This window comes from Lepus europaeus, chromosome 12 (genome assembly GCF_033115175.1).
Source record: "Lepus europaeus isolate LE1 chromosome 12, mLepTim1.pri, whole genome shotgun sequence".
NCBI lineage: Eukaryota > Metazoa > Chordata > Mammalia > Lagomorpha > Leporidae > Lepus > Lepus europaeus.
The window spans coordinates 97,048,828-97,062,494 of NC_084838.1; the positions used below are offsets into that span (position 1 = coordinate 97,048,828).

Consider the following 13,667-nt stretch of genomic DNA (forward strand, 5'->3'; position numbering starts at 1 on the left):
GGTGTGTTTCCAGGTAGACATGGTACAGAATGAACTGACCCTTCCACCAGGTCCATGTTTGAGACTTGGGAAAATAGAAGCAGAGTCTAGTAAGAGAGTTTATCTTTGATAAAAGTTGAAATTGCCTTGTGTTTCTTAAATACAACTAAAAAGACCTAGAATTAGTAGCTTATTCACAAAACAAGTCACACTTTAGGAGAAAAGATAAAAGGCAATAGAAATGAAATCCTTTGGGAATTATAATGCGTGATAGAATAATGAGCCCAGTCCCTTCCTCATGGAGTTTGTGATGGCCAGGGTGCATGGTATCTGCACCGGAGACCAGCTTGGAGCTAGGTCACTAGAACGCTGTCATACCAAAGCAATGAGAGTTTCCTTATGCAAAGTGATGTGCAGAATCAGCCATGAGAAATGTGGTCCAAGAGAGCTCCATGTGGGGGCTGGAGGACGCTGGCTTGTCTTTTTTTTTTTTTTAAGATTTATTTATTTATTTTGAAAGAGTTAGAAAGAGAAAGAGCACACTTCTAACTGCAGGTTCACACTGCAGATGGCTACAACAGCCAGTGCTGGTCCAGTGCGAAGCCAGCAGCCAGGAACTTCATCCCAGTTTTCTGGTGGCTGGCAGGAGCCCCCAGCACCTGGGCCGTCTTCCACTGCCTTCCCGGACCATCAGCAGAGAGCTGGGTCAGAAGTGGAGCAGCAGGGACAGGAACCAGCACTCCTCGTGATGCTGGCGCCACAATGCTGGGCCCACTTGCTGGCTTTCCTAACGCCTGACCAACAATCGATGCATTCTGAAATCACTGTGGGCTGTGGCAGGTGTGCTCTGGACGGTTCATGAGTTTACAACTACCTATTCTTGATTATGTAAAGAAACGCTTTGATAAGAAAATAGTAATCGTCTGTGATTCACCTAGTCTTTTAAATAAGTGGGCAAACATGCAACAAGTTAACAGTAACCTTGCTGCATTTTTAATCTTCTAGAAGTACTGCATTTTAATCATTTACTAGCATTGCTTACCGAAGGATATCAAAATACCAGTCTTATTCTAGATATCTAGGGAAATGTGGGATAATTTAAGTACAGAGTGTTATTACAACTCAGGCTAACTTATTAATGTAATAAAGAAAATGCCTGACATCTTTGTCAGTGAGATTCCAAAAATCTTGCAGCCCTGCCTTCTGAATGAGCCTCACGCCTCCCCAGAGTTCTGCCACCCGGAATGCAGCCTGAACCTGGGGAAAGCAGGAGTTGCTTTGAATCGGGAACAGCTGTCATAGAACACAAGTGTTTTAAGGGCTGAAGCCAGAAAAGTGAAGGAAAGCAGCAGGCCAGAATCAAAGCTGTGTTTGGAGCGGTGGTGGTGTGGGTGTGCCAGCGCCATGGCTGCGGGAGAGCCTGGATTATAAAGTGAAAAACTCCCAGGGACCCCATAAATCATCAGAAGGAAATCAGAGCATCAGGGGTGAAGAATCGTATTTCATATTCTTTGTTTCATCGACTTAGCATGTTCACTATACGTCACGTATGTTCACTATATGTCACGTGTTTTAAATATGTTACTGTTAAGTCTTACAAGCTGATGGCAAGCAGCTGTCCTTGTATCCACTTCTAGATGACCAAATGGAACAGTGGTCTTTCTGCTGTCTAGTGGTAGAACGCTTCATGTAGAGCAGCTTTGACCTGTGATTATGAAGTGGATTGAACGTATGTTGCAGAAAATTAAAAGAAAAGCAGGAAGTAGGAGCGAGAGCCAGGAGGGTATCGTTGTATTCTTGGAATCATATCTATGAAATACATGATATTTGTTCTGTTTATATTAATAAAGTTTTAAAATTTGAAAAAAAGAAAGGCTCAGCAAACCATCCCAAGTCCCACAGCTGGATGAAAAGTGCTGTGGAGGCTGAATCATTTGGCCTTCCCTGAGTCCACTGTGATGGCAGGAGCCATGCTGAAGACCATTTATTCCAGATTTTTAAGGGGCTGATGGTCTTTTAAGAGGTGCTTGGAAAAGCAAGGATTGTTTGCCTATCAGAAAAGTATTTTTAAAAAACAAAATGAATTTGTTTCATTTTCTACTTTAGTTTAATATGTAAAGTAGTTACCTTAAGTAGTCTGAAAAGAAGCTATTTGGCTAGTACACAAGGTTAAACACATTGACAATGGCTTATGCTGCTCTGGGTTAGTTAAGATGCTGGAAGGATTTAGCCATTATTCAATTCCCGACTGGCTGTTCCCTGGTGGAACTATAAACTGTGATGTATCCTTGCGTCCTCCTGTAGTTGGTAGGTGTAGGAGGTCACGAAAGGCTCCTTCTATGCCCCCTCCACCTCCACCCAGCGCTTACATTCCAAGGTTCTGCCTTCTGCTTGCTGGTGGTGTTCCAGCCGCAGGAGGTCTACCCCCAACCGTGCTGATGGCTTCTCTGATAGTTTACCTTCTCCTGCCTCCTCCCCCAGGCAGGGAGAACCAGTGGCCAGTGCTTCCTCTGCAAATGGGTGACCAGCCTGCCTCCTTTCTTTTCTGATTACCTTCCCAACACTGCTTTCCCATGGAGTTGGGTTTGCTTTTTGCCCGGGTCTCAGACTTGCGTCTCTAGACGGATCCTCTCACAGTGGGCAAAGACCCAGGCTCACTCCTGACAGCCCAGGACTTCATCACACATACACGCATTGAATCCTGGGAAGTCTCCCCTTCAAGTCCCCACAGAGAATCAGACTCAGGTTTCCAAAATCAGAGGCAAATTGGGGCAAGCATCCTGTGTCAGCATCTCACAGGACTTAACAAGGCCCTAACTCAGTGTACCAAGTTAACACAATGGCTTTGAAGAAACTTGGCACAATAATAGCAGTGATGGCTGGAGTCCTAGTGATCCTCGGGTATCCTTTCCCCATCTGTTATACCCGTAAGATATCATTGGGGCAACATTTAATAACATTCCTAGGTTTCTTTAAAAGTTCACCTTTAATCCTGCACCCCAGCAATGCCATTGACATTTGTTTTAAAGGATGGGTGCTTTGAAAACTTTTTTTAAAAGTTCTTTTTATAAGACTTGTAAAGCTTGAACCATGCAGAAAGCTATAAAACTGAAGTGGAATTCCCCTTTCACACCCCTCCTACTTGATGTTCTCACCCTGAAGAAAATCCAATAATTTCTTGTCAGTCCTCCTGGAAAATTCTTTAAGGGTTGATGTACAGTTTTTAGAATGAACATACTAGGGATCACACTGCACACTCTACTGTGGACTTAAAAAATCAGTACCTTCAGAAACCTTTATTAAACATCTTAAACTTAATAGGTATTATGGTTATTCTGATTTTGTTCAGTCTGTACACAATATTTCCTGGCCACGTGACCTTGAAAATCTGAGCTCATCAGCCTATGTCTCTATTTCTGAATCCTTCAAAAGGAGAATACCAGTGCTACTTCCAGGAATCACCGAGAGAGAAGTTTATTGTATATAGAAATGTGCGCTACAGCCTCAGGGACCAAATAATAATAATATAATCTTGACTGTGATTACCATGGATTCAAACTGGCCAACTTCTAATGATTTTCTGCTCTAATTATACAACTGTACTTGAAAAAAATTCCCCTGAGGCCATTATACATATTCAAATTGCTTCTTGTTTTAATTTTTTGTGTCGATTGTGTTTTTTTATTATAAGCAATGCTGTATTTGCTGTATATTATATATATTATTGGCTATATACATTATAAGCAATGCTATATTTGTGATTATGGAAGGTGTGCTGACAAGAAGTATTTAGCAAGGGTCCCAAAGGCTGAGTTCCTAGAACTGACTTGTGCTGTTAGAGTGGTGGTGCCTGTGGTGCAGTGCCATGCCTTGAGTGTGGGCCGTTTGCACTTCTGCCTGTTTGTCCTCGTATTTAGCAGCAGCCATGTTTCCAGCTTTAAAAAGCTTTTACTCTAAAAGGTAAAAGTGTAATCATTCAATTTTGCCCCTCAAGATATTTTTAATGTAGTTTTTTTTTCTTAGTGTGTTACACTGCACAGACATTTTTGGTGGCTTTATAAAGCCATTGATTTCCTATTTTCTTCCATATCTTACTTAGAAAGACCTTCCTGGTTACTTATGTCAATTCACTCATGCTTTCTTCTGCTTTAATTTTGTAAAGTTATACTTTTCCAAAAAGTATCTCATTTTATTCATATTTTAAGATTCGCTTAGGGGCCAGTGCCGTGGCTCACTTGGTTAATCCTCCGCCTGCAGTGCCAGCATCCCATATGGGTGCTGGGTTCTAGTCTGGTTGCTCCTCTTCCAGTCCAGCTCTCTGCTGTGGCCCAGGAGGGCAGTGGAGGATGGCCCAAGTCTCCCTGCACCCACTTGGGAGACCAGGAAGAAGCACCTGGTCCTGGCTTTGGATCGGCACAGCGCGCTGGCCATAGCAGGCATTTGGGGAGTGAACCAATGGAAGGAAGACCTTTCTCTCTCTCTCTCTCTCTCTCTCTCTCTCTCTCTCTCTCTCTCTACCTATAACTCTACCTCCCATTTTGAGTCTTTCTTCATCACCTTCTGACCACATTTTCCCCTTCTCCTTCTTGCATCCTCTCAGTCTTATCCCAAAAATTCCTCTTGCGCTTCTGGGATTCCTTGCCAGGGGGCTCGGGGCATGCTCAGTTTATGTAGTCATATCTAGGACTAAAAACCCACAGAATTCCCCATGTGTTCCAGCAAGGACACCTCTCAACCAGAGGTTGACTGTTTGAGGATGAGAGTGGATCCCATCAGCCTACAAAGGCAACATTTATTTCCCTGCCCCGGATACATGGGTTCTGCCTTGGTGGTTAGGCCTGTCTATACCTGTTCATGCAGCAATACAGGAAAACTCCACTCTGCATCACTGAAGAACAAGGGGTTCGGCCTTAGCAGTAGGACTCCGGGCCTCACCAGTGAGCAGGAAAATGTTGTCCTGTACCAGGCTGATGTGGGTATCCTGTCTTTTTCAGGTGTCGGCTTTATTCAAGGATGGTACAATAGGAGGAAACATCAACATTGCAATTGTAGGTCTGATTCTCCTAGAGGATGAACAGGTATTCCATCTTGGAAACCAGTAGTTTTATTTCCCCCAGAAAAATAAATGTACAGTTTTGCACTTTTCCCCTTTAATATGTTTGCTCTTGATTTTCTTTGGGGAGACAAAAATGACTCAATGTTTTGTGTCTCATGCTATGAGTTTCCTTTCAGTTTTTAAAAGTATTTTATGTTTTTACCAGGGATAGTAAGGAGTAGTCTTTTAATTGGGTTAGGAGGAAATCAGAACGGAAGAGCTGCCTTACCCCTGTGGGTGGGAAACACACTAGGAATCCTACATACAAAGTGTGTCTTCAGTCCACTGGGCGGAGGGTACCTGTTGCCGGAAGATGTGTCTGTGGCTGGAAGGCGTTTGTTGGCCTTGCATTGCTGTTCTGTCCCCTCCTGTTCTTCAGGCTGGTGGCACTGGCCCTCTCCACCTTCACTCTCAGGTTTTTATTTTTATGTAGATTCTGGAATGTTGGTCATACCTCTCTCACTGCAGCCAAAGACCCAAACAGTGCCACAATGCTGGATCTTGGTAGCAGGGGGTGAAAACTCTCCTCTGCCTCCATGACAGACTTCCTGCAGGGGCGAAGTGGACCTCAGTGCACAGGGAGGATGAGTATGGGCCGTTCATGGCAGGAGGACAGGAGCATCTCAGTTGTGAAAGGTGCTCCCTCCTGTGCTGTGCCAGGCTGACCACTAGCTTGGCTTGGAGAGTGGACAGCGGACTCTGGTTGGAAGCCAGTGTTCACTTTTACCCTTGCTGACTTCGTCTGAGCATCTTGTTAGCCACAGTTTCCTCAATTATAAAACAAACATTTGTAGACGACACGTGCCATCTCGCATGAGAACACAGACGTGACAGTTGTGGGATGCTGCTCTTTCTGCACGCAGGGGTGGTGTGTGTGGGCAGGGCCCTTTCTCGCCCCACTGGTCAAGGAAGCTACGCACTCAGCTGTCTTTTGTGTGAGTGTGTGGTTGGGGTGGGGGGTGCCTCACGAGCAGGACATGTCAGGTGACAGGTTAATTATTCTTTGTATTAAAACGTTTTCACCTTGGAATTCATCCAAGCTGCAAAGAATAAGCGAGGTTACCGTTTGATCGTACACCTGTGTTAACTTTAATTAATGCAGTTTTCCTGGAGATCCCAGCTAAAGAATGTAAGGCATGCCTTCATGTTTAAGAGGAGCCTTTAGCTTAGGTATGTTTGACTCTCTGGAATAGCAGAGTAAACACTGAAGTAGAAATCTTGATCGGGGAGAGACAAAACATCTAACTAGACACACCGGCAGTGAGCGCTTTCAGTAAAATGAGGTCCTGAAAGGGAGCTATGATTTCACCTCGCTTTCTCTGACCAGCTGTAGACAAACTGAGCAGTCCTGTCAACAAGGCTCAGATACCACAGTGCGGCCCTTTCTGATGGACGTTCTGCCACACCCCCACGTCCTTCGGTTCCGCGGGGTTCTGATGTTCTGCACTCTGAACCTTCTTGTTGCTCAGGGTGAAGATCACCATTTCCATGTAGTCTCCTAGTTAGCATTTATTTTCTAGAAACAAAGATTTACAAATTGACTTGTAAACATGTCACCTTTGAAGGAAACTTACTTCATTTAACACTGAACAATAAATGTTGAGACAACCATTGATTGCAAAGTCCACATGTGCAATTTACTTCTGCAATGAACATGTCTAGGTGTGTTCTTGTGTGCAAAGCCACTTATAAACCATTCTGTTGCTTTATATAGTTTTGTTAAGTGTTTTTCAAAGACTTTGAATGAAAACACATCATGTACATGAGTTACCTTGAGTCACTAACCATTCAGTTGGGGTCAGCCAGGCACATCCAAAGTGTATATGTGTATAGCTAGAAAAGGTATGTCAGTGTCTACATGTACTCTGTAGAGGCTTTACGTAATACACCCTTATGTTAGCTTACGTGCTTTCAGATCCAGGTATATATTCGAAGTTCAAGTTAATGGCAGTTGCTTTTAGGACAATGCATCGTAACATGCTTTCATTCTGTTGCCGTGGGGGCGTGGTCTCGTGCATAGCCAGGACTGGTGATAAGTCATCATGCCGACCACACCTTAAGCAGCTTCTGCCAGTGGCAGTCTGGATTGATGGGGAAAGACGGGACTCGCCATGACCATGCCATCCTGCTGACTGGCTTGGACATATGTTCCTGGAAGAACGAGCCCTGCGACACTTTGGGTAGGAGCCTTTGGGGAGTTCTGAGGGCTGCGTGTGGGGTGTGACCTTGGGTGGGGGCATTTTATCTGTTGTTCTTAGTCACAAACAGTAGCTGATGTTGCAAAATCATAAAGAATAGACTCATACCCCTGCGTGAACTGTAAACATGATAGTATACTTTTGTTCATCAACGGTGATATTGCACAAGGAAAAGTTTCAAACACATTCAAGAGTTCGTATCTCATCGAACATGGAAATAATTTATTTCCTCCATTTCTTCTATCATTTGTGAGAATGGATTAAACAGGTTTAAGTGTGTCTCTTTGGCAGAGATAGTACAAGCATGAATATGTGTAGAAATAGTATAACATTATATCCTATTTCCCATTTTCTCATCTCCCTGTAAATATCAATCCTAGCACTTTTTTAACATGTTGAAGAGCTGTGCATATCTGAGGGACAACAATGACTTTTTTTTCAGGTGGTCAATGGAGAACATTCTGGTACTAACCAGGACTCAACTGGACTTTTTTTCCCTAACTTTGTATTTCTTTGCAAGTTCTTATGGAGGGAGATTCTTATTATGAGAACTTTCAGATAGGACCCTGTTTAGTGGAGGTCAGTCCTACTGTCCAGAACAGAGTTAACATAGTAGCCTGGCTCCTTGTCTCTGGAAAGCCCTGAAGGCAAAGCTGGCCTCTGAGAATTTAGGTTCTCAGATGGTTCCTTCCACACAACCTGAGAAAAGTGGCTGATGTGCTAAACCATCTGTGCAAATAGTGAAGTTTAAGCTTATCACCTGTTTTCCTTCTGGGAGGCTGGAGTTTCGATATGTGTTGGGCAACAGGGGCCATGGTCATCCTCCAGTAAAAACCCTGGACACGGGGTCTCTAAGAGACCAACATTTTATCCTCATTGTCACAACTTAGAGCAGGGGAATTTGGCACATCTTGTGCTACGTCGCTGGAAGAAGGTTCCTGGAAGTTTGTGCCTAGTTCTGCCTGGATGTCTCCCTGTGTGCCTTTGCCCTTTGCTGAGTTTTCTCTGGGTCCCTTTTCTCTACTAAATCATGGCGGTGGGTCTGACAGATGATCATAGTGACAAATATGAGGCACTGAATCTGGTCATGATCTTGGGGGTCTCCCAACACAGCCATTAAGCAATGGCTGTGAACCTGGGAGTGACCTCGGGGGGGAGGGCTCTCCCAACACAGCCATTTCTACAGTACTTTTCATTTGGGTTTTGAGAACATAGACACATACAGGAAAAGGAGGGAATTCTCCTCCATCTGCAGTACTCCTGTCTTCTCTTTCACACCAGTCATGTCCTGTACCAGGAACATCACATAGAACCGTGCATTGCTTTCCCTGGGGCAGAATCGTTTGGTTCCTGGAAATAGATGCCCTCCTGTCACGTTATCAAGTATCCTTTATATGACTGTCCAAAAGATTACCCATTCATATTTCCCCAAATCAGGATGAAAACCAGATCTCGCTCTAGGAAAGAAACTAAGTGTGCAATTCCCTCTATTTCATTACATCAACACTGCTGTATGCCCTTTTGGTCTTTATGCCTAATAGGATTCGCACCCATAAGTGGAATGTGTAGTAAATATCGCAGCTGTACCATCAATGAAGATACAGGTCTTGGACTGGCTTTCACCATCGCCCACGAGTCTGGACACAAGTAAGTGCATCTTTGTAGAGGATGGGGCCCGGGGCCTTCTTGTGTGGGGCGACTGCCATAGAGATGTTGACTCACCCAGTCAAGTCTGTAGAGGGGGTTCATTTATATTGAACAAACTTGTCACCGAGAGTCATGAAATGCTGCCGTGTAGGCATTCCTCCTAGAAAAAGTACAATCAGGAATGATCATTTTTCTATGGCTTTTTACTTCCAACCTGATTTTTTTTTCCAAAGGGAAAAACAAAAGCAGTGATTGTGATTTGTGGTTTTCAAAACAGCTTCTCCATCTTTTATTGAAAAATGGGCTGAGGTCACAGACTCCTGTCATCTGCACCTGTGCAAAGAATGAGTGTGTGTGTGCGTCCATGTGTGTGTGCATCCACGTGTGTGTGCGTCCACGTGTGTGTGTGTCCACATGTGTGTGTGCGTCCACGTGTGTGTGCATCCACGTGTGTGTGCGTCCACATGTGTGTGTGCGTCCACGTGTGTGTGCATCCACATGTGGGTGCGTCCATGTTTGTGCACGTCCACGTGTGTGTGTCCACATGTGTGTGTCCATGTGTGTGCGTCCACATGTGTGTGCATCCACGTGTGTATGTGTGTCCGTGTGTGTGTGCATCCACATGTGTGTGTGCGTCCACATGTGTGTGTGTGCGTCCACATGTGTGCCTGTGCTGAATGGAGTCCCACTGGGACTATGCAGGCTTTGGCTTTGTGAACTGATGACCTGAAAACGAATCTGTATATCCCATTCCTGATCCCTTTATCATTACAGGTAATGATTGACTATTTCATTACTTAGAAAATTACAACTGCACTTTATGAAGCTTTCAGTTAAAACATGATTGTGTTTTTAATAGTCTGCTAGAGTTAAAACTTCAAAAACTCTCATTATTCTAACGACATGGGGCTTTTCTGTCCTCTGAACCATACCTGAATTTAATTAAACAATCAAGGCAAGAAATATCTCAGTCACCAGGGGCTGAGCAAGTCAGCGTTTGATAAACAGTTGAGATACAGGCATTGGCAGCTCCAGTCGTTGCAGGTGGTGAGCTTAACTGAAGTCAACAAATGTGAGCGTTTACATTTATTTTTCTTAGAAGTCAATTATTAATGTTTTCTTCCCTCACTCAGACTGGGTCTAGATGGAAAAAGAATTTCCTCCAAATAAGAAAAAAAAAAAAGTGGTTTTACTTGAAAGAGGGAACGCAGGTGGGGGAAGGCAAGGAGCTGTGTGGAGGGATGAAAGCGGCCTCACTGCTCGTAGGCTTGGCCTCCAGGAGTGATCAAAGCCTGCCTGAGCTCTGGCCCTGTGCATGACACCGAGAACTGGGAGCCCCGATTTATCAGTGGTCGTGTGGGGGAAAGCGAGGAGTCAAGACCTGAACCACCAGATGACATTTCAGTTCACAGTGGGCTGCAAGGGTGACTGGGGTCCCCTCAGACTGTCCTCCTTGGCATCACAGGCCTTGGTGATGGCTGCCTGCTGACAGTATCTCCTGATGACCCCCGTCTCACACATCCCCGTGACTGTGCGTGCTTTTGCCATGCATAAAATGCCAGCATGTGTGATAACGACAGTGGTAGTAGTTCTCGCAATGGCAATGATGATAGCAATGCCTACTGTTTGTGGAGCCCTTTTTGCAAAATTTGCCAAGCTATCCTGCTTGTAGCTCCAACAGGAGACACCATCCAGGACAATTGCTTATGTTGGCTTCCCTGACTTAGGGAGACTGTGGTGAGTATTCAGCAAATGAGCTTGAATGGGATGCGAAGAGGGAGCGAGCCAGGGAGTGGGCAAGTGAACAACTGAAAAGTGAGTATTTCAAGCAGGTCGTTAGCGATGACAACTGCTTGGCATAGGAAAATCTGTGACACATAAGACTCAGAAATAAAACTCAAGAATTTAGGTGAATTGAAGACAAACACATTTATTCAGTTCATTCATTCAGTAAAGAGTATTTCTTACAGAAAGAGTTGTAGAATCAGCGGATGGGTCAGGTGTCAGCTCATAGACTGTGTGCCTTTACTTACCTTTGGCAATGAGTCCCAAGCAGAGTCAAGTGTTTGAGTTCTGTACTTTAAAAATGTAAAAGTAATTTTGCATCTTTAGGACTTTTATTTTGAAGACATGAAACTATTTCAAAGGTGAATTTATTTCTTCTGTTCTGTTTACATCAAGACCATGATTTGGGATGGAAACTTTTCCATGTCTATACAGAACTCCACTGATGCTCATCCAGTTCCTTCTAAGTTTAATGGTTTTCATCTCAAAATGTCTTGTAACTTACGCTGAGGAATCTGACCTAAAAATAGAAATTGTGAAGAATGGTGTCTGGATTTGAGTAGGAAAAGAGAGGAGGAGAGGCTGGAACAGAACTGAAGTGTGTGTTCTCCTTTAGTGCATGGAGTTGAGTCTGGGTTGGCATGAAGTTGGTAGCATGGGGCTAGTCCCCTGGGTGTGTGACATCATGTGACACTTGGCATGCAGTCTGCCAGATGCAGGTGGTGAAGAGTTGGCACTGAAGCAGCTTTTGGAGAGCATATCCTCTGAGTATGAATCCTTTGAAAAGCCCCCGTTCTAGGGGAAGACTTGTCGCCTTATGGGGAGGGCCCTGAGTCCCAGATTCCAGAGGCAGTGTAGCAGTGTCAGCACGTGCCTCTGTGCAGGGGTTGTCATCTGACGAGCTCCTCTGTAGGTTTCACCTCTGTAATACCAGTAAAGCATTGTGAACATGGCGCATGAGATATTTGAGCCGAACATTCCTGTTATATAAAATAGGCTTAAATACTGAAGACCATCATGCCACTATTAACACATTGACCGTGCTTGGAAATATTCATGATCCATCAGTCTGTCTCTTGTCCTTCCCTAAATTTACCAACCCCTTTGCTGGGTAGAATTTGTATCCTGCCAGCAGGCACTGAGTAGGATGTATAAGGTGTACAGGGACCCATGGCCTTCACACGTCTAACAGGAAAAGTAGAACAGCCATGCTCTGTAAGAGATGGAGGAACGAGGCTGTCGGCACTACAGGGGACCACAAAGTGACCATCAGGGAGGTCTTCCTGAAAGAAGCAGAGTCTGTGTCACTACTGGTTAGTCCTATCACACCACTTGGCTGAACCATACTTCCCCGGGGATACTACGTGCCAGTTCCAGTGTTTGAGAGTGATGTCCGCCGCCCACCAACTCATGACTGAGCTGTCGTAAGCCTGGGCCCCCTTCCACTGAGTCAGAGAAGTAGTTGGTGATTGAAGGATCTGTGGAATATTGAAATGAGAGAGCCACTTAATCATAACATGATCTGATTGTCAGGCTGCCCCTGGGAGCCCCGCAGATCAGAGCACCAGTCCCTACAAATCTTCTTTATTGCCAGTCATCTTAAGATTTCTTATTTGTTTCTGTGTCCAAGAAGCATTTGAACGAACCTTTGGTCAAACCTCACACACCCCTTACACATTCATACCACACGCATGCCTGAGTGACGTCAGGTGTTGACTGGTTTGGCCAGAACCACATCAGAACCAGAGAAAGGGATACAAGTTTGAAATTTTCCTTTGTCGGGTGCATGGTGCCAGGTATTATCGGTTTATGAGGAATATTTTATTCCCGCACTTTATAGATGAGACAACCGAGGCGCAGGGCTTGAAGAAGTTGCCTAGTACAAGCAGCTTGTGAATGACAGAGCAAGATGCCACCTGAGCTCCTTCCTGCACTGCCCAGGCTCCCTGCGGTTGTCTGCTCTGCCCACATCTCCTGATCAGCACCTGACTGCGGTCTCCCTCAGCCCCGCCTCATGGGGACCAGTGCCCCTCAGGAGAAGCCTGCATCAGGGCTCCGTCCTCTCGATCCTGCCCAGGTCATCATCATCCCACCAAGGGTGGAATTTTCCAACCAAATGACATTGGCCCCTGAGTCCCTTCCTGGGTGTCTGTCTCCCTAACTGCTGTCTCTGTGCAGCCAGAGTTAACTTACACAACCTCTGAAATACTTGGACAGGCATCCCTCTGGGTATAGCGTTACCAGCGAATAAATATGAATCACTCAAGATAGTATTACAGAAGACGTTAAAATAAGCTGACAGCAAATGTAACCTCCAATCCAACTCAGTGTGAAGACGCACTTATATTTGGGTATTTGAGTTGGTATAGATGGAAAATTGTCCTTTACTCATTTAACCAACAAGTGGAGGGGCTAACATTGTGGTGCAGTGGGTTAAGCTTCCATTGCAAAACTTTCATTCCACATTAGGGTGCTGGTTTGAGTCCCAGCTGCTCTGCTTCAGATCCAAATCCCTGTTAATGCACCTGCGATGGCCAAGTGCTTGGGCTCCTACAACCGTGTGGGAACCCCAGAATGAGTTCTGAGCTCCTGGCTTTGAACTGGCCCAGCTCCCGCCATTTGGCCATTTTGGGGGTGAACCAGTGGGATGGATCTATCTCTCTCTGTCTCCCTCCCCCTCTCTCTCTCCCTGTCCCTCTCTGTCACTCTGCTTTTCTAATAAAATGTAAATCTTTAAACAAAACAAGCACAAGTGGAGACTCAATTCTCAGTTGTTGATTTCCCTGGGTGGTGGGGCTATGAGCCCTGAGGAGGAGAGTAGCTGTCCTTCAGAAACTTATAAACTAGTAAGGGATAAAGAGAGGAAGAAAGGTCTGTTATTATATATATATATATATATATATATATATATATATACTCTGATATATATATATATATGTACTCTGTTACTATAACAGAGTATA

At 44.7% G+C, this 13,667-nt stretch overlaps 1 protein-coding gene across 1 annotated transcript in view; it reads left to right on the plus strand.

Moving 5' to 3' along the window:
* The window catches only part of LOC133771075 (A disintegrin and metalloproteinase with thrombospondin motifs 16-like), a 62,826-nt gene that overhangs the window by 31,274 nt on the left and 17,885 nt on the right, over positions 1-13,667 (plus strand). Inside the window, exons 4-6 of the mRNA XM_062206798.1 lie at positions 4,974-5,057; positions 7,095-7,254; positions 8,814-8,919. Of these exons, the coding sequence (XP_062062782.1) occupies positions 4,974-5,057; positions 7,095-7,254; positions 8,814-8,919 (350 nt within the window). The remainder of the gene's footprint in view (positions 1-4,973; positions 5,058-7,094; positions 7,255-8,813; positions 8,920-13,667) is intronic.